The 25,145-nt window shown below is 33.2% G+C and overlaps 1 protein-coding gene and 1 pseudogene across 2 annotated transcripts; both read left to right on the forward strand.

Moving 5' to 3' along the window:
- The first annotated feature begins 2,876 nt into the window (after positions 1-2,876).
- On the forward strand, positions 2,877-10,989 carry LOC146947149 (pumilio homolog 6, chloroplastic-like; annotated as a pseudogene). The gene is made up of 8 exons (XR_015028063.1): positions 2,877-3,028; positions 3,218-4,337; positions 4,428-4,569; positions 4,662-4,754; positions 6,183-6,406; positions 6,474-6,573; positions 9,544-9,753; positions 10,690-10,989. The product of XR_015028063.1 is annotated as a pumilio homolog 6, chloroplastic-like (transcript).
- A 3,619-nt stretch (positions 10,990-14,608) lies between these two features.
- Positions 14,609-16,574, forward strand: LOC146947150 (uncharacterized). The gene is made up of 2 exons (XM_085744805.1): positions 14,609-14,753; positions 15,865-16,574. The coding sequence occupies exon 2, from the start codon at positions 15,866-15,868 to the stop codon at positions 16,352-16,354; it is 489 nt and encodes a 162-aa protein (XP_085600931.1). The 5' UTR covers positions 14,609-14,753; position 15,865; the 3' UTR covers positions 16,355-16,574.
- Positions 16,575-25,145: the final 8,571 nt, after the last annotated feature.

Consider the following 25,145-nt stretch of genomic DNA (forward strand, 5'->3'; position numbering starts at 1 on the left):
GCCTATATCTTATGAACATCTTTAAATAAGCAATGCGATCTAAGTTAAAACGGACTAGCGAACTAATACTTCAATTAGATTAAACTCTCTTTTGATAATCAACACGAGACTTTAGGGAATTCGACTATATATTATAGCATATTTATATTCTAGTTTATAATAATACATTTATATATGCAAAAAATTAATATATACTAATAAAGCTTAAATTAATGAAAAAATTTACAAATTTATATTTTAATTCAACAAAATATAATATAATAATAAATAATATTATTCATATTACTTAAATAGGCCGACCTAATAGGCTTAAGAGGCTTTTTGAGAGGCATGTGGCATGGCCTTTTAAGTTAAATAGGCCTAAAAAAAAGCCTAGGCCTTCTCTATTTAAGAAAAAAGCTTGGTCTGTCTTAGGCTAGGCTGTAGGCCCCTGTAGGCCGGCCTGACCTATTCCCATTGTAACACCCTACTTTTATTATTTATTATTTTATTGAGATTAGATGTCTTTTTATAATTTAGTCGACTTATTTTGATGAGTGATATTTTGTTATGTTATACGCTGGTATTTACTAGTATAATATATATGTTATTTGGTGTAGAAATATATTTGTTATTTTGTGTGGAAATATATATGTTATTTGGTGTAGAAATATATTTGTTATTTTGTGTAGAAATATATTTGTTATTTTGTGTAGAAATATATTTGTTGATATTTTGTTATGTTATACGCTGGTATTTACTAGTATAATATATATGTTATTTGGTGTAGAAATATATTTGTTATTTTGTGTAGAAATATATTTGTTATTTTGTGTAGAAATATATTTGTTATTTGATGTAGAGATATATTTGTTATTTGGAGTTAAAATATTATATACATATATATTTTAATGAAATATGCTATTATGTGTTATTTGGTGTATGAATATTATTTAGTGGGAGAATATATTTAGTGAGAGAATATATTTAGTGGAAGAATATATTTAGTGGAGAAATATAATTATTAGAATAAGTAGATTTGGGGGCTGAAATATAAAGAAGAGAGTTGTTGGGCCTAATTAGATTTAAGAAGAGAAGTTATTATTATAAATAGAGGAGATATTAGGTTGAAAGACTAACATATGCAAAAAAAAAAAAAAAGGATTTGGAGAAAACAAGGTTTAGAAAGAAGAGAACAAGAGGAGAGAAGAACCAAGAGAAGGGCTGTCAATCGATAATTCTAAGGTAAGGGTGAGACTATCATTCGGTAATATTAAGTCTGTAATTCTGAATTTGCAATTAACATGTTATAGGATTAGTTTGTGAGAATTTGCGAATTAGGGTTCTGAGAGAGAATTGATGATTAGATGATGAGAAGTTGTTAGATTGATGTAGAAATTGTGTACATACCTTAGATAATCCATGTGTAATCATAATCATAGAGCTTGAAGTGAATTTATGTTGTTCTTGAAGGTTTTCATAAAAAATGGGTCAAATGGTGATTTTTGTTGAAAGGGTGTTTTAGTTCAAGTTTTATATGGATTTGGGTGCCTTTTCATGTTTAGAAACATTTAAACAAACTTTGGGACCAAATTTGGGCTTAGGGGATTCAAAATTGGGATTTTGGGATGAAAAATGGAGTTTTCCCGAGAGCTATCTCTGACAGCATTCTCTGTTTCATGTTTTTGCATCTTTTTCACACATTTCAGTTTTGAATTGGCTTTATGTGTAAACACGAAAGTTGTAGGTATGGATGTTAGCTTTCTAATGCCGTTGGTTTGACTTCAAAAGGATTTATAGAACTTGAGTTATGGTCAAATTACTGCACGTAGGTCACAGTGAATTTTTATGGACTTTCAGCACAACTTTTCCGAATTTAAAATGAAAATTGGTATTGATCGGTACATAATTGGTCTTAGGCGTAAACATGAAAGTTTTAGATAATTTTGTTAGCTTTTCCAGTGGCTTTGGTTTGACATGAAAATGATGTTTGGTCTTTGAGTTATGATGAAAATACTACAAGGAGGTCTTAGTGAAATTGCATAGTGACAACATTCTATGTTTCATGTTTTTGAGTTTTGTTCATATTATTCATCTTTTTTTCAAATAATTATATGGGAAATTATAAATGGTACTCAAATTTGTCGACGAAAATAGACGAATTAGCGGAGGCTGAATTTTTTTTTTTTTAGGGAGGAAGCTGTTTATTTTAATCCTATAAACATTTTCAACTTCTAGCAGCATAAATTCAATCATCTTTTTACCAATCTTGTCATTAGCTCACACATTTTCTTCAATTAATTTTTCAAAATATATGCTTATATAACACAATGAAATTGCTTTATGAAATCTTTTCTTCATAATATTGCCGACTCCACCGTTAGTTTACTGCCATGAGGCAAGAGCACTATTAAGAATATTAAGAATATATATTGGTCAAGATTAAGAATATCTTTTTTTATTATGGTGTTCTATTTTTATTTGTTTATATTAATCTACATTTTTATTCAGAAAATATAAGGGAAAGCTTACTGTCGATTAACTGCAGCCGATTTACTTCCTCGACAATTAACTACCGAGAGGTATTTTTATCTTTTACATGTGTTTTTCAACCCTATCAAATGTGTGAACAACAATTTTCAAAATCTTATCACGAGTTTTTGCTTGAAAATCTCTCACATTAAATGACAGTAATAAGTGACTTCATTCATTATCCATAAGAATTGTCAAGTTGGCATTTATATCATTTTCACTAAACTAAAACATCATTTAAAACAAACAAACATCACAAATTAATAAAACAAAAATTCTTTCAAAAACAAAAATTAATAAAAACAAAAATAAAAATAGACCGAAAACACCCGATAACAAAAGATATTTTTTTATCAACAGATGATACGAAAGATATTCAACTTAATCAAGTATTAAACTGCTTAAAGAAAGAGGAAGGTGAAGAAGATTCGACTTGAACAGAAGATGAAGGTGTTCCTAGCACCGCCATTCGTGAGATTTCGCTGCTCAAAGAAATGCAGCATAGGAACATCGTTAGGTACTTTTAATCTCTTTTTATTTTTTTAACTTGAAGTTAATTTTATGCTGTAGATGATTGAAATAATATGTTTGACGTTGTTAATTGGAAGATTAACGATATATATTTTTATTTTATTTTCTGCTTTAGTTTTTTTTTTTTTGAAGTTAATTTTCTGCTGTAGATAATTGAAGTGATGTGTTGATGTAGTGAATTGGAAGATTAACAATGTTGCAACTGTTGCATCTCAATTAAATACACTTAGTGTATCTAATCTACCAAATTCTGAAAGCCTGAGTTATGAAGTAAAATTGACGACCAGCTACCATAACGATATGAAGCAACGGCAGGTATTCCCACAACAAAGAAGTCCGTATGAAGTTCCTAGTGCCAATTCTCAAAGTGTACACCCTGCCTACGTTGGCAGGGAACAGTTTCCTCATAATTCAAGCAAGTTGCCTGATGTCCAGCCACTACTTCAGTAATCGGGGTTTACACCTACCCTATATGCGACAGCAGCTGCTTATATGGCCTCTGTAAATCCATTTTACAATAATATTCAGGCCTCAGGCCGATACACTCCTCAATATGTTGGTGGATACACTTTAAATCCCACCGCGGTTCATCCATATATTTCTACATACCCTCCTCATGGTGCTGTACCATTTGTTGTTGATGGGGCTACTAGTTCTAGCTATGCTCCGCTAACACCAGGGGTTTCAACCGGGGGTAATATTTCGCATGGAGCTGAAATGGTACATGCGAACAAGTACCTTGGGCAATTTGGATTTCCTGTACAGCCTTCTTTTGGCGATCCTATTTACATGCAATTTAATCAGCAACCTTTTGTGAAGGGATACAGTATTTCTGGTCATTTTGATCCACAGGCACCTATAGCAAGTGTTGTTCAAATAAATCCTTATGATTCACAAAAAAAGGCCTGGTACTGGTGCTTATTTGTTTGATAAAAAATTACATGAACAGAGAACTGGTGCTAGTATGAACTCAAGAAGAGGTGGACTGCCGTTTCCTAGTTATTTTGGACATGTGCCAAACACGGGCTTTGTAATGTACTATCCAGGTTCACCACCTCCCAGTCCAGTTTTGTCTGGATATCCAGATGGAAGTCCTGGCCTTTCAGGAGGTAGAAATGAAATAAAACCTTCCCCAGCTTCTGGTAGAAATTGAGGCATGGTATCTGGATGTATGGTCCAAGATCCTTTGATAGTGGTCAAGACCCCAAGATTGTTAACTTCCTTGCAGAGTTGAAATCTGGCAAAGGTCGCAGATTTGAGCTATCCGATATAATTGAACATATTGTAGAATTTAGGCAGGTAGCTTTCTTTGCTCTCTTTCCACCTATCTAATCGATGAGATTCTTGGTTTTGGAAATTAAGTTCACACTGTCATTTACCTCCAGCTTTGATCAGCATGGAAGTCGATTTATACAACAGAAGCTGGAAAGTTGTGGTGCTGAAGAGAAAGCATTGGTGTTCAAAGAGGTTCTTCCACATGCTTCTAAGTTAATGACTGATGTATTCGGTAACTACGTGATACAGAAGGTGAGTTTTTAGAAGTGATGTATATCGCCGTTAATTTTATGTTTGCCCCCGAATCTGTTTTGGTCTAATTTGTCCCTTTCTCATGTGTTTAGTTTTTCGAGTATGGAAACCCTTAGCAGAGGAGGGAACTTGCAGATAAACTGGCTGGTCAGATACTTCCTTTGAGTCTGCAGATGTATGGCTGCGTGTAATCCAAAAGGTATATAATTTTAAATGACTCATGTAGCTTTATGATATTAGTGTAGACTTATTTCACCAGTATGCTTGATAGGTTATGACTATTGCAATCTGTTTACAATTAAGATGTTTTCAGCATGTATGTAACTCTGTATGACTTTGTTTCTGTTATTGAATCAGAGCCTTCAGATCATTTGAAATTCAGTTTTGTTGATGCTCTGTCCATTTTCACAACCTAGTTGGGCACTGACTTCCAATTTTCTCAAATGACAATCTGAAAATGAGTCGTCCGACCCAGTTTGCCTTTTATTACAACAACCAGCACCTGTGGGGAAGAGTTTATAAAATCTGATTTGAATTTTTTAATAGTTGCTTATCTTGTAAAGTAGTAAATTAGTAAATTTACTTTTATAGTCAAGTTGTAGGTATTAACAAGACCAATTTGTTCAGAGTTGCAGACACTGCTATTGCATTATTCATGAAATTATTTGTTAAAGAGTCGTTGACACTGCTAATGCATTTTTTTTTTTTTTGCAAGTAAAATTATGTATTTATTGGGGGCTTTATTATGGAAAGAAACCAAGAAAAGATTAAATGTAGACTTAATCAAGTTAAATAATATGCTCACTATGGCTGCATTTTAGTTCCATAATATAAAAATCACAAATTGAAAGAATCTTGACACTGATAAACCTGTATGTTTAAGGGGTTAGTTGGGTTCACCTGTACCCAGCCCAAGTTGCAGATGGTGGGCTGTTTTTGTTCTGCAGGTAGGGTTGGGCCGGAAATCACCCAACACACTGACTGACCTGTCGGATTACCTTTCTGTTGCTTATGGTTATACCGGTTAAATGTTATTAACAAATGATAATATAAGTTGAACTGTTGTGGATACTTTCTATCATATAATCAGTGGAATGATGTCATCCCAAAATCACACTTTTGAAAAGAAAATAAAGAAAAAATAAGGCCAACTTGGAATGCTATTGTTTAAATTATGGAAAACAACAACATGTTGGCGCTGGAGAATACACCGTTTTCCAATTCAACGTCTTGAAAAAAATCACTAACCCAACCCCTGCCTGTGTAGGTTGGGTTGAGTTTTTTTTGCCTCGGCCCATGTATACAGTTTTGTTGCATGCACTTTTTGGCAGAGGATATTTTTTTTCCTGATACTATGAGGCGTAGATTCATTACACTTTGTACTCAAGTTATGCTGTTAAATAATTAACACCTGAGAAATTTATAATTCTATTGAAGAATGCGTAATTGCATAATTCAGAGTTGGTGGACTGCTTTCCTGTTTTTTGTTTTCTATTAAATCAAGATTGTTTGGTAGTGAATAAAGTTGAAAATTGAGCAAAGTCTTGCCTATAAGACAAGTATTCTATTGAAAGTAGAGATGATGTTTTCATATTTGTTTTATGTCCGTGCAGGCACTCGAGGTTATTGAGCATGAACAGAAAGCTCAGCTTGTTCGTGAGCTGGATGGAAATATCATGAGATGTGTTTGTGACCAAAACGGGAATCATGTAATACAGAAGTGCATTGAATCGATTTCGACTTACAAAGTTGGTTTAATACTATCTGCATTTCGTGGTCAAGTTGCTAATTTATCAATGCATCCTTATGGTTGTCGAGTCATCCAGGTATAGTTATTGCTTTGCCTTTCCTGAAATGAAGTTTCTTTTTGTGCTATGCATTAAGTAGGATAATGTTTCTTGCAGAGTTTGTGCAGACGAGGTTCAGTGTCAGTTTATTGTGGATGAAATCTTGGAGTCAGTTTGTTCTCTTGCTCAGGACCTGTATGGTAATTATGTTACCCAGGTTAGTTGCTTGCTGCATCTTCTATGTCATAATTTTATTATTAGCTTCTGGTGTTTCGGGTGCATATGAGAAAGAAGATATATAGTTGGAGGCAGATGTGCATGTCATGTCCGTTCTATCTGTAGCTTATGGTTACAAGTCACCACACCCTATGAAATTGCTGTGACAGGAAAATAGCATGATTTGTGACGGTCTTGGCTGTCACTTATATTTTGATTTTAAATATTTTTTAATTTTACTTCTTCCAATTCTTCTTTCTGTGAATTTCTTCCTAAGCCCTTTTGAATCTTTTGTTAGCGGAATCACTTCTCAACACCTCTGTTCCCAAATTTAACCATCACAAGGAGTTTTGTACTACAAAATTTATTATAATTGATACAAGTCTAGTTTGAATTAAGCTCGTACTTATGAGACCAGAACCTTTTTAAGAAACTCCCTTATCTACTTTTTAAGAAACTGCCTTATCTACTTTTTAAGAACCTCCCTTGTTTGAAGCTAACACTTTTGTTCTTCAGCAATACTTATTTGTGAGGTATCCTACTTATTTGTTATTTTTGAATGAAATTGTCTTATCCTATACGGCTGGAACACTTGCAGCTTAAGGAGTTCCAATAAATTTAGACCTGTTCATTTGTACAAGTGATTTCAATTTTGATGGTTTTCATTGAGCTATTAAAAGTATAATGGCATACAATGGTGTGCTTTGAGAGGTATTGCAGATTGGCTTTAGAGAAGTAAAGGGTTGTATTTCACGTTCAAGCAACCAAAATAGGAAAAGTAGAGGAAACCAATAAAAATTATAGGTCAAACCGCAAGAATATACATGATTAGTTATTAGAATTAGGACTTATGACATCATTTGTCCTTGTGGCCTTCACTAATAGGAAAAGGTACTACTTGGGTTGTAATAATGATGGTTTACAGTGATTGTTTGGTGTTTACAAGTGGGTTTTATATCCACATTGAACAATTCTATGCAAGGTAGTCAATTGCGGCCAATAGAGGCGCGATCGCAGTGTTGCAGAGCAACACTGCTGGCTGCCATGGCGATGTTTTGATTGCCGCGTATTAAAGTTGCAGCCGCAATAGGTGCTTCTGCAAAGCAGAAATTGCTGCGCATCTTGCCTGCGAGATTGCTGGTCATGAGGAAAATTCCATTTTGCTCCTTAAAAATTAGACTTCAGTGGGGAACAAAGGGTATTTTGCACTCTCTACTTTCTTCTCTTTTTCTCTGCGATTGCAGAATTGCCTTCTTCCTTCAAACTAACTGCGACCATCCTTCCTTTCTTTTCTGCGAGACAACCGCACACACAACCATTGCTCAGTCGCACGCCACCGTCAAACAGTGCCAAGCTGTCGTGGAAGCCACACACGACCAGGTTCTGTTTTTTCCAGTTTTCGATCTGTTTCCTGCTTCTTTCTGTTGCCTGCTCTGTTTCTCTATTCCAAATCCTACAGTTTTCCTCTGTTCCTATTTTTCTTCTTCTTATGTTCCTATTTCTTCAAGTTTTTCTATTTTCCCCACTGTTCTTCTATTCCTGTTTTGTTTTATATTTTTTTTCCCATATTCTGTTTGTATTTTATGTTTTATGTTCTGTTTGTATTTTTGAGGGGTAACCTTGGCGCAGCTGGTAAAGTTGTTGTCATGTGACTCGGGTTCAAGTCCTGGAAACAGCCTCTTGTGTAAAAAAACAGGGTAAGGCTGCACACAATACACCAAATGGTGGGACCCCTTCCCGGACCCTGCGTATGCTGGAGCTTTAGTGCACCGGGTTGCCCTTTTTATGTTCTGTTTGTATTTTTCCTCTCTTTCACTATTTTCCCCTTCAACCTTCTCTCTGTTTTATCTTTCCCCCCTGTTATGACTTTTTATTGCTTGATATGAATATTTCACCAGTTTTGAGTTATTTGCTTAGTTTTACATTAAATATGTGCTTACAGTACATTCATGTACTATGTCCAAAAAATTATCAAATAGCAACCATCCAGCTATCCCTGGGTTCAGGGTCAGCTCTGCGCCTCTATTCAGGGATGACTACCTATATTTTATGTTGGTTTCTAATGGAAACCTCTTCATTTTATCTGGGCTTGGGGCTGTATTTGTTGTAATGAGTGACAACAAACTTTATTTTTTATTTTTTTTTATATATTGAGGGATTAAAAAGCTTACTTGATTGATTTATTCTGTTTTTATTGTTTCCCTCTCACCCTCATAAATAGCATATTTTGCCTTTGAAAATATTTCTAATCTTCTCATTCTTGATCAGTTTCTTATTATCTATAAAAAATCGTTGGTAATAAAGCACAATATAGTCAGAGTTTTTCGTTGCATGGCTTAAGGGGAATTTGAGGTTGTCTCCCTCTTTCCCTGGCATTTTCATTTGAGAGTATGTATTTGTGTTTTATTTACGGTTCACTCATGAACTTTCCCGATGCTTGATTTGATGTAGATTAATCATGTAACTAACTACTTTTGACTTTGACTCTGGACCTTGTCATGGTTTGCTACCCTTTCATATGCCAATATTTTTTCAAAAAATTCCCTAAGGCTTTGTTTGCGAGTTTGGAGGGGAAGGGAGGGGAAGGCTTGGGAAAAAAGGAATGAGCAAGTGGATGAAATAGAGGAAAATGGGAGGGGAGGGTTTTGGGGGGTTAACTTTTCTTCATAATACTAAACCCTCCTCATTTGGGGGAACCAAAAAATTGTATTGGAGGAGGTTTTTGGGGGGTTTTGGAGGGTTTACATGAATTCTTCAAATTTAATCTATGTTCTTGTATTATTTTTAAAATTAATAATATAGTAATCATATGCATTAATTTATCATTATCTAAAAACCTACTCTTTTAATTTTTTTTGAAAGATTTCTCCATTTCTCGTCATATTTTCCACCCCTAGAAGCCTTCCCTTCCCCTCCCCTCCAAACTCGCAAACAAAGCCTAAGTAACTGTGCTTTCCTTATATCATTACAGCATGTGTTGGAGAGAGGTAGACCTCAAGAAAGGAGCCAAATTATCAGCAAGCTGTCAGGACATGTTGTTCAATTAAGCCAGCATAAGTTTGCTTCGAATGTTGTGGAGAAATGTCTGGAGTATGGTGACGCCTCTGAACGGGAAGTGTTAATTGCGGAGATTATTGCGCATGATGAGCAAATGCATGATGAGCAAAATGATAATTTATTGGTAAGTTCAAACTTTGTAATTCTAATTACAAGCTAATTATTCTTCAAAATTTCTACCTTAAAATAAAAGAACTTTCCATTTATTGTCTTATTTGGTGAGATGTTTTTGATAATGATTGAGCACGACGTAGAAGAATGTCTTTAGTAATTTTTTATGGTTTAAAATGTTTAGTCTCAAAAAATATTTTAGTTTAGTCCCTGTAATTTTTGTTTTGTTTTTAGTCCCTGCTAATATGTCACTTTTTGCATTTGGTCCTAGTTGTTTTGATGCATATTTTCCGGGAATGGAAACATATTTAAACATTTTTCTATTCTAATGATATTTTTTATTTTTATCATTATGATGAAGACATTATGGGACATGCAATGTCGGTATAAATCAGTATTCAATTGACATTCAATGAAAACCCATTATTTTTACACTTCATATCATTAATTTTAAGATTCAGTTACAATAATTTAATTGGCTGGTATGTCAGAATAGTGGATTCTCATTGGATACATGTGTAAAGTTAATTTACATCGACAATTTATCCCCTTTAAACCCTAGGAAAGAAGCTTGTTTTATCATACTGTGTGATAATTACCACATGAACGTCTGTTAACTGTCGATACTATGTGTCATCCCTAGTCAGAGGCATTGCGATAGGACCCAGAAATTCAAGCTGGAAATTGTGTTTATTATTATTGACCGAAAATGGAGTTCAACGACTCTACAATCGAAAAATAACAGAATGCAAAAGATAGTGGAATGTAAGGATACTTTAAGGGAGCCAATTTTGATGTTCGAGACATCTGAATTTTTACTAGTATTGGTAGAATTAAATGTAGTGTGAATAATGCTTAACTAATTGGAAGATTTTATAACTGGCGTGAATGTATGTCATTTTGGATTTGTAGTCTTGCTTACTTTATCCTATTTTTATTTTCATTGCAGACAATGATGAAAGATCAATTTGCGAATTATGTGATCCAGAAGGTTATTGATATCTGTTCTGAAAAATCAGCGAGCAAGGTTACTTTCTCACATAAGAGCTCATGCTAATGCTTTGAAGAAATACACTTATGGAAAACACATTGTGGCTCGTATGGAACGTCAATTTGTTAATTTCTTTTTCAATAAATTATGGTTGATATTACCCATTCCCTTGATCTTATACAGTTAAAACTCTATAAATTAATAATGTCAGGACCGGAGAAATTTATTAATTTAAAGAGTTATTAATTTATTGATAAATTAATAATTATTAATTTAAAGAGTTTAAGTAATTATACTTTACATACCAAACAAAAAGGCAAATTAGTCTATGCCTCTTAGAATTACGTTGTAGCGAACCTTGAGACTCAACGTAAATTAGTAACTACTGTGTTCATATGCATTGGAAATCAATAATGATTTTTGAAGTACAATAAATGTAAACAAGAGGAACAAATGTGTTCAATGTATTCTTAATATATTTTTTTTCAGTTTCTATGAATTATTAATTTATGATTTTCTTGGGACCGAAAATTATAAAGGGATCTTCCAAAAAATTATTATCTTATTATTTTATCGAGTTTTTCAATTTTTTACATTGGTCCAAGTCGGGACCGGACAAATTTATTATTTTAGAGAGTTTATTAATTTACCGAATATTAAATTAAAGAGTTTCTACTGTAATTAGGAGTTTTAAATAGAAACTAGAGAAATTCTTAGGTGAAGTCGAACATAACACCTCACCTTTAAAAGCAACCAATTAAAAAATTACAACTAATTAAATGAATATAAAAAATTAAATGAAATTAGAATACATAAAATCATAACCACACGACACAATTGAACCTCCTTCATTCATCCTCTTCTCTTTTTTTCGAGATTTTTCTCCATGAGTTTCTCAATTCATCAACCGTTTTTTTCAATGGTTTTGGTTACATAGATTTTCTGAGATAGAAAGTATTGTTATTGCAAATCATAAATTCACAATAATATACAACTCTTAAAACAAAATTAAAAAAGTTGTTACTAAATAGAAAAGATGAGTGCATCATACTTAATTATGGCAAGTATACCAGTCGTTTTCATCAATTAATAAAGTGATAAGTAGAGTATCGCATTCACAGATTGTTCTTTCGTCCGAACAATTCTCGTTACTTATTTTTGTAAGTTTGACGGTATAAAAGTTAAGTTGAAATTTTTATTTGTTTGCAACAGAACGAGTTTATCTGTTTTTTGTTGCAGAAAAGTAACGAGCGGTTAGGATTCTTCGAATCCCCTATGTATATTCGTTGTTGGATAATAAGTAATACAAATGTCGCGTTTATTTATCTTAAGTAGATTATACAAGTGATGAGGCCGTTGGGAGTTTCCTTAATAGGTAGGGCACCACCTGACTCAATGGGTTTTAGCCACTAGGTACCTAATTTGGCCTTTCCCTCCGATAGCTAACTGCACCTGCTGATCTCACGGTGATCCTTACGTGCGGGGTCTTGCTAATTCAAAGGTAATTGAAACATAAACTTTGGGGTTAAATGCTCAATTGATCCCTTAACTTGATAGTTATCAGTAAAAAGATATAAGCATCTGGTTATTGATAGCAATATTAGGCTCTGTCACAACCTAAGTACCTAATCTAGGGTTGCACCTCTCACAGAAATAAAACTATATCCTAATAAAACATAACAACGAAAAAGAAAAAAAAAATAAACGACATATTATATTAAATAAATATCCAACAAAAATATATAGAGGTTCATCTTATAACTCCAACCTAATAGATAGAAAAAACGGATTTAGATCCTCTCATTTTACGTTCTCTCCTTTTTATCATGTTGCACTTTTTTTTTTAATGAAACCTATTTATGAATCCTAAATTCAAAATCTTTTTCGTCTATTTATCCTTTGTGTAACATGTGTTTGAAAAAGAGAATGAAAAAAAGAGTGGATCCAAAATCTAAAGAAAACAACATAACTAAAAAAAGAGTGGAACCAAATTCTAAAGAAAACAACATAACCAAAAAAATTATAGGATGATCTATAATAAATAAATCAATAAACCAAAATATTAGGTATATATTACAAGGAGGACAAGAATATGTTTAAACCAAAATAGAATAATGATAGTTTATTAGTTATTATGTAAGTATCACTAGTTACTTCATAAGAATCTTATAGTTTCACAAGTATACAAACATTGTGACCTCTAAATACATGAACCGATGTCACTATATAGCATTAAAATTACTACAAAAACATATATCCTCATGTGTGTGATCTTTTATTAGTAATTTATAGACCAAATCAACAATGAACTTGTAATAATCAAATTAACTATCGAAAGGTATATGATAACCAAACCAAGTAAAAACACACATATGTAACATGCATCATTGAAATAAAAGAACAACACTTTTTATATATAAAAAAATAAACAACCATATCCAGCTTTGAAAACACTGTCTTGATGCAAAAACCCCATATCTTCAGCTTCACGTGGAGCCCTCAGAAAGACAAACAAGAGGAATAATGAATGGACCTGACCTTGTCCGGTAATACCTCATTCTAAGCCATGGGGATGATTTTAAAGTGGGGAACAGCCAAATTGTTGCTTAAAAATAATGGGGCATGGCATGCTTAAACCCTGCCACCTTTGAGACTATTACTTCATTTTGGTCCTTCTCTTTAACAATTAACAAGGGTCCCATTCCTTTAGAGTAGTCAATTATACCAGCAGAATTATGCAAAGTCCTTTTTTGCTTCTTGTCTTTTTTTATTTTTCTTCTCTTGTGACTTGACAAAACAAATTTAGCATTAGAATTTGGTGGATTACATTTTGAGTGAAGCATCATGTCTTGATAGATTAACTAATATTTTGAAGAAGAAAGTGTTCTCCAAGATTTCTACAATGTTATACAATATCTTTAAGAAAAAAACTAAAATAATTTTTGTAAAGGCGTATAATGGACATCTCAACCCTTTACAATGCTAGTTGACACAATAGGCCAGAAAAACACAAGTACATTTACCACATCATTTAATAAGTTTGCTTATGGACCTCGTAAAAATATTTGAAGATGGAGGTTTCTATTTTTATTTACAAAATTGAATATAATAAAATTAGTAATAAATATAATAATAATTATGAATCAATAATAAAAAAACTTCTTAAATCTTTCAAAAAAAATAACATAAATAACTTCTTAAAAAAATAATGCTGTAAAATTGGTAATGCATTAATCATCTATCTTCCTGTTGAAGTTCCAAATGTCACTTCATTATTTATACCCGTATTAAAACTAGTTATATACCTTTTTTTTTGAAAAAAAAAAATATATATATATCTACCTCCAACCAAAAACAAAAGAAAATCTAACTGATCACGTTCATTTCCCCACCTAACAATATTACTTTTAGAAAATATGAAAAAAATATTAAAAGAAAAATCTCAGCTTGATTTTGCAAATCAAATTTGTGGAAGACAAAAAGAAGAAGAAAAAAAAGGTGGGGTATACGTGGTGGTTTCCTCATGATAGCAATATGATATAGCTTTCGTTAACCATGCAATTCCAAGTAGATAAATATCACAATCTATCTATCTGGTCATTCATAACCCGTGGCATAAATCAATTTTCATTCTAATCATTAAAAACATGTTTGTGACTATGTATTATTCCAAACTTTGACCCTAATTATATATAACATATGCTTTGCATTTCAAGCCAAGAAGGAAAAAAAAATACAAGGGTTTAATTTGAGATCACAAAAATATCTTTGTGATCTTCCCTAAATAAAATTAGAGAGGGTATAGCTAGCAAGAAGTAGATACATAGAGATATTCCAAAAGGGTTAATTCTCAACAAGAAACTTTATTATATAGTGTGGGCTTAGTCTAAAAAAAAATTGAAAAACTCCAGTTGTAATATTTAGTAGTGGCAGTTAATTCTAAGAAGAGAAGAGAAAGTGAAAAAAGGGTATTTGTTTCATATGAAGGGACAAGATATTTAAAGAAGTGAAAGCTAAATCAGGTAATGAAGAGGTCTTGTTTGCAATCCTACTTAGACTTATATGGGTCTTTTATTCTATTCTCTCTTCTGATTTTTGTAGCCTGTGTTAATCTGATGATTCTGCAAACTTTGCATTTATATATGTATCTATATAGCTGTCATTTTTTATTTATTTATGAGCAATGCAGAGAAAGTAATGATGATTGCAATTGCAATTGCATATTCTTCTCTTAATGAATGAAGATCAGGATTCAGGCCCATGTGATATGAAGTGAAACCAACCAACCAACCAACCCGATCTCTCTTTCAAATTTATGGAACTGTTGTTTATATTTATGCTTTTTGTTTCACTTCCATTCACACCTTCTACCTAGCTCTTTCTCTCACTGTTTTTTTTAATTGCGAAATGAAATTTTCTTGGCAAAGATGAGATGAGTACAAAGAGTACTAAAATGTTAAATAGATATTAAGCATAAGTAGTATTAATCCTTCCCCAAAAGAAAAAAATATGAGTCGTAATAAAGGCCTCTTGATCAATTTTACCACCTATCTCTCTTGATGATGCTTGGTGATTAATGAGTATGTAGATTTTCTAGGTGATGTGGTAAGGTGAGGACCGTGGTTATTACAAAATTTTACAAAAAATTTAGGGAGGTCATGTGTATGCTTCAAACCATTATATTGTGGAAAAATACAGTCATTGATAATGAGAATTATACCCTCATTGATAATTTGGAGTAGAATTTATGTATAAATTACCAACTACCAAATTTCAAACTTAAATCCAAGTCAGTGGGTCCCACAGTTGGCAATATGCAATTTATTATAAAGAGATCACTGCCAAATGCTCATAGTTTCAAATCCCTTTATGGCTGCAATCTGGCTGTATCTTTTCCGTGTTTAGTAAACTGTTTTTGTGTCAGAGAGATGAAAGGATAAGTATTTTCAGGTGTTCAGAACACTTCTATAGTATTATTATCATTATTAATATTAATATATTATTTTTTATTAAATTTATTTGGTACCCTTCATAAGAGACATAGTAGTTCAATTCCTTCTATATAAATGCTTTGGTACTATTTACCATTCTCAAAAACAAAAACTAACATACAAAATTTTGTTTTCTTCTTAGGATGGAACCACCTCATCACATTTTCTTAGGAAGTGAAGAGGAATGTCACAGTAGTGAATCTGGATGGACCATGTATATTGGTTCTCCAATAAATCATGAGGATGAAAATTTTGATCATGATTATGATGATAATAATAATAATAAAGTGCATTATTATCAAGGGATTCATCAAACTCAAGTTGATGCTGGAATTGAAAGTGATGATTCTATGGCTTCTGATGCTTCTTCTGGACCAAGTCATCATGCTGTTAATTTTCATCCCTTTGGAATTTATGAAGGTGGCTATGATTTGAAAAATGTGGAAGAGGGTGAGTATGTTGTTCATGAAGAGTTTCATGAGTACTATTGCTTAGATCATCACAAGAAAGGAAATAGAAAGAAAGAAAATCAAATAGTAGAAAAGAAAGGGGAGAAGAAACAGAAGACTCAAGTTCAAGGTGGTGGAAAGGTTAAGGTGAGAAAAAATCAAAGGGTTGGAACAAGAAAATAGATTTATTAATTTCTTTTTTATTCAAAGGTATTTTAGCTTGTTAATTTTCTTTATTAGGTTTTAGTTTACGTGAAAGTTGTTGCAATTGCAAATTTGTACCGTGTTACTTTTATGAATCATTGTTGTTGATCATGATTAAGATTTGAATTAAGAAAAACTCAATGTCAAATTATGCTTCCATAAATGATAAGACATGAATGTTCTAATTAATTAGTGACAACTTTCTGTGTACCAGTTTGGGGGTGATTTTTTCGATTTTTCTAAGTGACGCATAGTCTTTCATTAGTTTTTTTTTTTTTTTTCATTAAAAGACATTTTTATTAATGAAAGTATGACAATAAGCAATCTAAATTATGAAGAGCATATTTAGCTAAATAATAAGTAGTTTGTTGGCTTCACGCAAAACATGCAAAAAAAATTAAACTACGTAAACAAATGTTATGACTAATATAATCTCCAATAATAGAGCCGACATAGCTGAGAGATTTGTTGACGAGTATTCAACGCAAAAACCACATGCATCTGACTTCGTAACGAGATTCAGAAAAGACATGTTTTTCGCAAATTCAAAACCGTTCCGCATAGTTGAGGCTTCTGCAACCTCTAAATCTGGCAATGAAAAGATTTAGCAGCAACGGCAACACCTTCGTTATCTCTCATCATAACAACAATACCCCATTTATCTTCATCTATCGAATTTGTTGCATCAACATTAAGCTTATATATATACAAAGCACTTTGGTCTCTAATAAGGTGGAATAATTTTTTTATTTTTTTATTACGGAATGAAATAAGATATGTTAAGTGTGTTTTGCCAAAATAAAATAAAATTATTAGTGTAAAAATATCACTTTCTTGCCATTAGACGTTGTTTTTTGGAGAAAACAAAGATTGAATTAAAGAAAATTCTCCAAGCACAAGTAATGCAGTGAAGGTAAAAACATCAAAGTAAATAAATATAAGAAAAGGCGAAATTGCGCCGGCTAAGGATACAAATGCAACCCAATAAAGTCATTACATCATAACACATTTTAAAATGAGTAAAACCGCATTTGTGTTCCTGAAACCTCGCTATCATGCACATCTCTGGATCACCGAAACGAATCAAAAACTCCCTCAAAGTCTCTTCCGTTAGTCATTGAGGTCCAACACGTTATCAGAGCATTAACTATGCTGATCTAGCCATTTTTTTCTACTTCATGGGCTTACCTGGCAAAGGAGGATTTACCTGGCAAAGGAGGATATAAATGAAAATAACTAAAACATCAGTTGCAAGCACGTATAAAAGGAACGTAACGTCATTTGCCCCCCCCCCCCCCCCCCCCCCCCTCCAACTCTCCCGAGAGCGTTTTTTTGTTTCAGCTGCCCTAAAAGAAAACCAATTGATCACTTGTCTTTGAGCTTTAGCTTGGAACCATCGTTGTCCTCCTGCTCGCGAATCTTGCTTCTGCTTGTTTAAGGTAAGAAAAACATCACCTTTAAGCTTTTTTGATGTTGTTGTTGTTTTGCGTTAAAACTTGTAAAATATGAATAATGTGTAAAATATTGTGTTAATATGAAGATGAATAGCTTAGAACATTATTTATCTTAGTTTATTGTACACAACAATTATGGAATCTTGATTTTTTTTCATAAAAAAACACTTAGGGTTTGATTTGTGTATAGGGTTTAGACTGTCTATGGTGTTCAAAGGTGTTTAATGGTGTTCATGGTTATGTTTTGATTAGATGGAACCAAAGGCAATATTGATTTTGAATCATGGTGGACATTTCATCGCTTCTGATGATGATTTGGACTATGTTGGAGGGGAATTTTGTGTGTGGGAAGACATAAAAACCACATACATCAATTGTTTTATGCTTGATGATGATTCTGATGAGTATCTTCCATAGAAAACCCCAATAGTTATCGTTCTCTTGAACTTTGAGGGTAAGTTATTCTTCTGTTGTGATGGTCATAACAACTTTCTTACACTAACAAAATATTTGAAATTTTTTAAAAGGGAAGGTTATGTACTTGATGCAAATTCAAACAAGTATAATTGTAAGTAATAGCAGCGACTCAATGAATGTTTTCACTGGAATCTTAATGTTATCTGGAAGAAAATAAAAGCTAACGGGTTTCTTCCCATTTAGCGCTTGTTTAACGTCATTAGCTCTACTGGTCAACAACTTTTAGGGTGGCTTATATGAAAGAAAGAACAAATCCTCCTTTCTCTTCCTCTTGTTTGGTAGGAATTTCATTAATTTGGCATATGGAATAAATTGTCCACGTGTTCCCTTTCCTAAAATTTTGGAATATGAGTCCTCCCTTCTTGTAATGAAATCTTTCTTCCAATGAATCTTCCTTTGAATTTTTGATGTCACGAAGTTTGATGGAAAGAAAGGTTTGTCAACTTTCACTACCACGTCATTCATTACTCCATATGGATGATTAAATGATATATCTTCAAGTGTCACAGTTGTTTTTAATGGCTTCACATGAATTTTTCCGATCTTTCTTAGCATCGATAACGACTTCAAGTTAATGCTTGCACTTGGATCACACAGAGCTTCTTACAATATTCTCACTTTTCACCCCCTTAATTGTTTTCGAAGGTGGTTAAGGCAGCTTCACATATCATAGAAGTTCTTCAGGTTTAACACTATCTTTGATGACTTGTCTATTACTCTTTCTCAAAATGGATCCTTTATATACAAACACCCATTTTGTTTCTCCATTTTTCTCAAGTTTACACTCATTTTCATCATTTCCCTCAACTATTGTACGTTCCACTACTTCAGACACCTTCTTCTTCATGCTCTTAGAACTCATTGGTGTGTGGACTATTCTACTTCTCAACTCAACAACGCTACAACTCTCAATGTTTGGGTTGTCAATGGTATCACCTAAAAATCTAGTGCAGGCCATATGGGCTACATGTGTTTCCAAAATCTTGCGGTAGGCCTCACTCTTTTTTCGGCCAGTTTCTAGCGCTTCAAGATTCCTTTGAGAAGTTTCTATGAATTGATTCATAGCTTCTTGCAAAGTTGGTTTGACTTGTTCTAAGGGTACATAATCGATAGTTATTTTTCTTGTGTTGGTGGTGCTTGTGTCTCTCTAAGATTAATCTTCTTTCAGAATCTTATTTTGCATTACGAGATTCTCAATCTTCGAGTTTAGACTCTTAGCTTTATCAGAGAGTAATTCATATTTTTTCTTCAAAATCATAAAGCTTTTTGTTTTACTCTAATAATTTCTAATGAGATATCTGACAACGATGATTAATTCTTCACGAGTAAGTTTAGAAAATACCTTGTCGTCATCTTTTGAATCAACATCAGAATCTACATCAGAGGATGTTGATGCTATCAAAGCCAAGTTTGCTTCATCTTCGTCTGATTCAACATCAAGAACATCCCAAGTTTTCACAAGACTTTTCTTTCTCTACTCTTAAAGTTTTCCCTCTTGGAACTTTCCTTATTGAACTTGTCCTATTGACGAAAGGACAATCAGCAAAAAAGTGAACAGGTTTCTTGTAGTTGAATCAAGTCGCTGGTTCATCATTATTTTCATTGTATCTTGATCCTCTGACTCCTTTATACATCTACCATGAAACCTTTTCTTATAGTTTTGATACTAAAGCCTCGTGGTCAAAAATGTCATCTCCTAAAACATCGGAACCAACTTCAGAATCTCCTTCTAGAATTTCTTCTTATGATTCCATAGCTTGAAGTGCTTTTCCTTTAGACTTTAGAGAAATAGACTTAGACTTCTTAGTTGGTCCATCACCTATAATCTCCATCTCATGACTCTTCAGAAAAGATTATTCGGTTCTTCGAACTAAGCTTGTTTAAGTCTTTTGCTTCCTAAATAGTTTATGTAAAACCCTTAAACCCCAAAAGGATAAATAATGCGAATAAATCATATATTCAAAAGAGTTTAAGATGTCACGTCATCATTTTCTCAAAGCATGCATAATTACGGTTTATATAAAACTGGCAACGGAAAATCATCATACATGAATATCTCAGCAACATGTAATAATCCTCAAGTACATGAATAATAATATCTCAACACCATGTCTCAAGTCTCAAATACATAAAAATAGTCTCAGCAAATAAATCCAACAACGGATAAACGACAGAAAATGCAAAAGTCCCGACACTCCTAATTAGAGCCTAACTAGACTCCAAGCAAAAGATAAAGAGGTAGCTCCAAGCTAGTCCTCAAGTACTCACAAGCAATAAGATCTCAATCATGCACACCGTCTACACCATTCATACAAATGGGTAGGCGGTCAAACAAACGACTACCGTGGATTAGATAATATTCCACATAATAAAATATAATCATAAAATAGCATTCAAGTATTTCAAGTATAGCACATATACATACTTATCACTCCTAAAATAATAACATCATGTACATAATTTCATAATTCATTCATAGCACAATCATGCATATCACATCAATTCCTCATTGATAAATCATCACACCAATCATAGATTAACGACATCAATCCAAGTCCACAAACAACACCAATCAATTACATTTTCAGTACACAACTTCACATAAGTCCACATAATTCGTCAAATCACATAATTTATATGCATGCCATGTTTCAGACACCTCTACATGCATGTGGTACCAATCTCTTAGAAGTCGGAGTCATTTTACCAATTAATCCATAACCACTTAAATATAAATATCCTATCTCCACTTGAATGTCAGAAATAATATCTCTGAGGGATCCTATCTCCAGTTGGAGATTTAAATATCCTAACACCAAAATTTATGAATGTATGAACATATGATTCACCAGATGCGTACGTTCATACAAGACATCACCAATTTTAACACCATCACCAGCTCCATAATTAACACCATCATGGATATACATGTATTCATCATCAAGTTATACACATATATAATCATTACCAAATTATCAATCAAGCATAAACATCATCGTCAATTATTTATCACAACAAAGAAAGCAACATCGTCTCAGAAGCACAATTCGCATAATAGACGAACAATCGCTTGCATCATGATAACCAACATATTTTACACTCATCAATCATTAGTTCATTCTTATTCCATCATTTTATCATGAATAAAAGTCATTTGCAAGCTATCAAATCATAATTCCTTATTTTGACAAAGTTCGTCTCATTTCCTTCATTTTTCAAAATCAATTTCTTTTTCAAAACAAAGCTATGTTAAACGAATCATATAAGTTTAATTACACTATAATCATATAGGTTCAGGTACTTGGGACTCAAAGGGCTGCATTTGGGACCTTAAAATTACAAAAAAAAAAAAAAAACAACGTTTCGGGCGCACACTGGGTGCACACGATCGTGCCCTTGTGACCAGAAGATCACACACGACCCGTGCTAAGGTGGTGCACAGTCGTGCCAATTATGCACGTCAGTGGAAATGCGTTTTTGCATTTTCGCGAGTAAAATCCTGTTTTAAAATTTGTTTTTGACCCCAATCGCACCAAACATGTCCCAAACACTTAGACCATTTATACTCACTCAAAAACATCATTTTCTAGCCCAAAACAAATTGATTTAACTCTCCCAAAAGGACTTAATTCTCAAAGTGCTTAAACGGCTTTTTGCACAAAACCCGATTTTCACCCAAAACTTTTGATTCAAAGCAAAATTTCTAATCAATCTAACTCAACATAACAGCTTCATTAATTTATTCAAATTAAATTTTTTAAGAAGTTAAATTAGCCCACCCAAATTGGCACCAGAGAGAATCGAACCTGTGACCTTGAGGAGGAGCACACTCCCAAGTCCCAAGTCAATACCACATTTATTCAAATTCATTAAAATCAAACTTCTCCTCTTTTTGACCCATTTCCACAAAAATCACCAAAACACAACAACTTAACAAAATATCACATTTATCACAATCAAATTCATGGATTCTCAACATAAACATTTACCCAACAACATTTGTAGCACATAAATCATGAATTCAACATTAATCAATAACAACATCATCATTTTCACCAATTTAAGCTAATTTCTCAAAGTAAACAACTTAACGTATATCAACAATGAAATTTATGCATCAACAACATGTTTTCAACAACTTTCACATACACAAATTCACCACTTAATTCCAAGCAAGAAAATTACACATATAATCATCAATTTTCACAAATAAATCAAAACAAATATGACCCATAAGCTAAAAACATGATTCTAGATTATTAGGAAGAACAAACCTATCCCCCTTACCTTGATTCCTCTTAAATTTAAGCTAATTAACCAAAATCTTCACTCCCCTCTTGAATCCTAGATTTCCTTTTCTCTTTTCTTCACTTGGGTTCTCTTCCTTCTTCTGCTATCGTAACTTCTCTCTCAATCCTCTCTAGCCACCCTTTTAGTCTTAATGTGTGAAATAAATAGCTAAACCCTAATTCTCCTCGTAAGTTATCTTTATATACTCCAACTAATGGGCTAGGTTACCTCAATACATAATGGGTCTAGTTTATCTTACCACTTAATTAAAAAGTTACTGCTCACTTGACTCACTAAATAATGTCATATTTACCATCTACAAATAATTACCTCAAATTACTACTAAATTAGTAAAAATAACTATTCACACTAAAAACACTAAATTATTCTTACTTCTAAAATTAATAGTTTACCCTCACTACTTAAATTAGCAAAATACCCTTAGTCCTAAAAATGACTAAATTACCCTTTCTCGCCTAAAAATCCACTAATCTCAAATCAAATACACAAACAAGCAATACAACACATATAATAAATAAATCAAATAATCCTAACGAAAAACGGGTTGTTACAGTTCATATTGCTGGATTAGAAGGTTAGTCTTGGCTTCTTTCACTTGTTGATTACCTTCATAGGCTGAGTGGAGAGATTCAAAGATGCTTTTAGAAGTAGATTTATCAACAATTTTGGTATACTCTGAGTGAGGAATTGCCTCAACCAAAATATCACGAACATTATGATGTTTTCTATAAGTCTTTTATGAGCATCATGCAAGCTCTTTCTATAAACTACCACACCTTTCAAGTCTACTAGAAAACTAACACCGTCCTCAACGATGACCCATAGTTCATCATCAACACCAATGATATAACTATAAGTTTTGCTTTTCCACCAAGAAAAGCTTGCAATATCTCGATTGAAGGATAAATGTTTAGTTGAGTAAGATGTTTTATTAGAGGTGGCATTTGTGTTGTTATAATCAAAATCCACATCATTGTTATTGTTACCAATACCAAAATTGGAAGTAACACCTGAAGCAAACAAGTTTTTCTCATGATCTTTTATCTGTTACACAATTATGTGTTAAGAAAAGACCAGGCAATCTAATACCAAATTAAGGTGAGAAAAACATAATATGGGGGATTGAATTATAATGGTTATTCCTGTAATATCTCACTTATTAATGATACGATGTTTTACCTGATAACATTAAAATGCGCGCGTTTAAGGTTAAGGATATTTTGGTAATTGTAAATGAAAGGAGTATTTAAGGACTTTAAGTCCAAAATTCTTCACAATTTTCTTCACCTTCTCTCTCTAGGGTTTGGCAAAACATTTTCTCCTCCTTCTCTCTAGAAATTGGTCTTCTCCCTACCCCTCTACACTTAATCTTCACTCGATCTTCACTTAATCCTTTATCAAGCTAGCATCTAAGCAAGAGATGAGTGCAACTAAGAGTGTTTGGCTAGGAAGTTTTGAAGTAAGTTTCTCCAACTAGGTTTCCTCTCATCTAGAGATTTTCTTACAAGGGTTTTGGTGTCAAGGTCTAGTGATTTTTAGCTTATCTTCAGCTTAATCAACGTGAGTTCTTAGATAGAAACCACCCTTGGGATTATCTGATTACTCTTGTGAGAAATACATGAATATTTAGGATTTATGCATAGAGATTAGTTACCCCTTCTCATGCCATGCTTGCTAAACTGTGAAATACTTATCATATGTTTGTTTTCTTAGGTTTTCCATGATCAATAGAGTCATAATATACTTGGGGACACTTGGTTTTGAGGTTTTTGGGCTAAAAATACCAATTTTGCAAGTTCTGGACTGTCACGACTCGCCGGGGCGAGCTAGTGCTCGCCATGCCGAGCAAACACAACAGAAGCTGTGGTTCCTCGCCTAGGCGAGCAGACAGCACCAAAATGTGTTGTTGGCTCGTTTCGGCAGTTTTGGCATTTTCGTGTCGATTTTTCTTCGTGCAGTCTTTCTTTTCAAAAGTAAACCCCTCAAGCCAAGACCCTATTGGATAATCTCTGAAATGTTTTCTTGAATGTGAAGCAAGTAAATAACTAATTTAGTAAAACATGGCATGCGAGAGAAATAGTAGGTTTTGTTCGGGTAGCAAACAATACCTAATGAAAGGGAATGAAACTAGAGCCTCGATATAGTTTATCGAGAACTAGAACGCTAAACATGAAATTATATGTATGTTAAGAAGTGAGACAATAGTTAAATCTTTTCACTAAGAAGTATAAGTAAGACATAGGTGTCGTGTCTCTTGAGATTCACATTAGGTTGAATCTCAAGGGGATTCCATTAGGTGAAACTGGATAAGCTTCGCAAGAGGGGCACGTACGACAGTGAGGGAGTCCGATGTTTGCTTAGATAGGTTTTTATCGGTTAGATAGGGATTTTACTAGGGATTACTCCACCCCGGGGCTCTCCGTAAAAATGAATTCAGATAATGATATTGTTTAACGCTAACCTCTAACTTAATGAATGCGACTATGTATGTTATGATGTTAGACATGAGCAAGTTATGAAGATTACCG

Source organism: Medicago sativa, chromosome 2 (assembly GCF_051527215.1).
Source record: "Medicago sativa cultivar Bolivia chromosome 2, Bolivia_mono, whole genome shotgun sequence".
Classification (NCBI taxonomy): domain Eukaryota; kingdom Viridiplantae; phylum Streptophyta; class Magnoliopsida; order Fabales; family Fabaceae; genus Medicago; species Medicago sativa.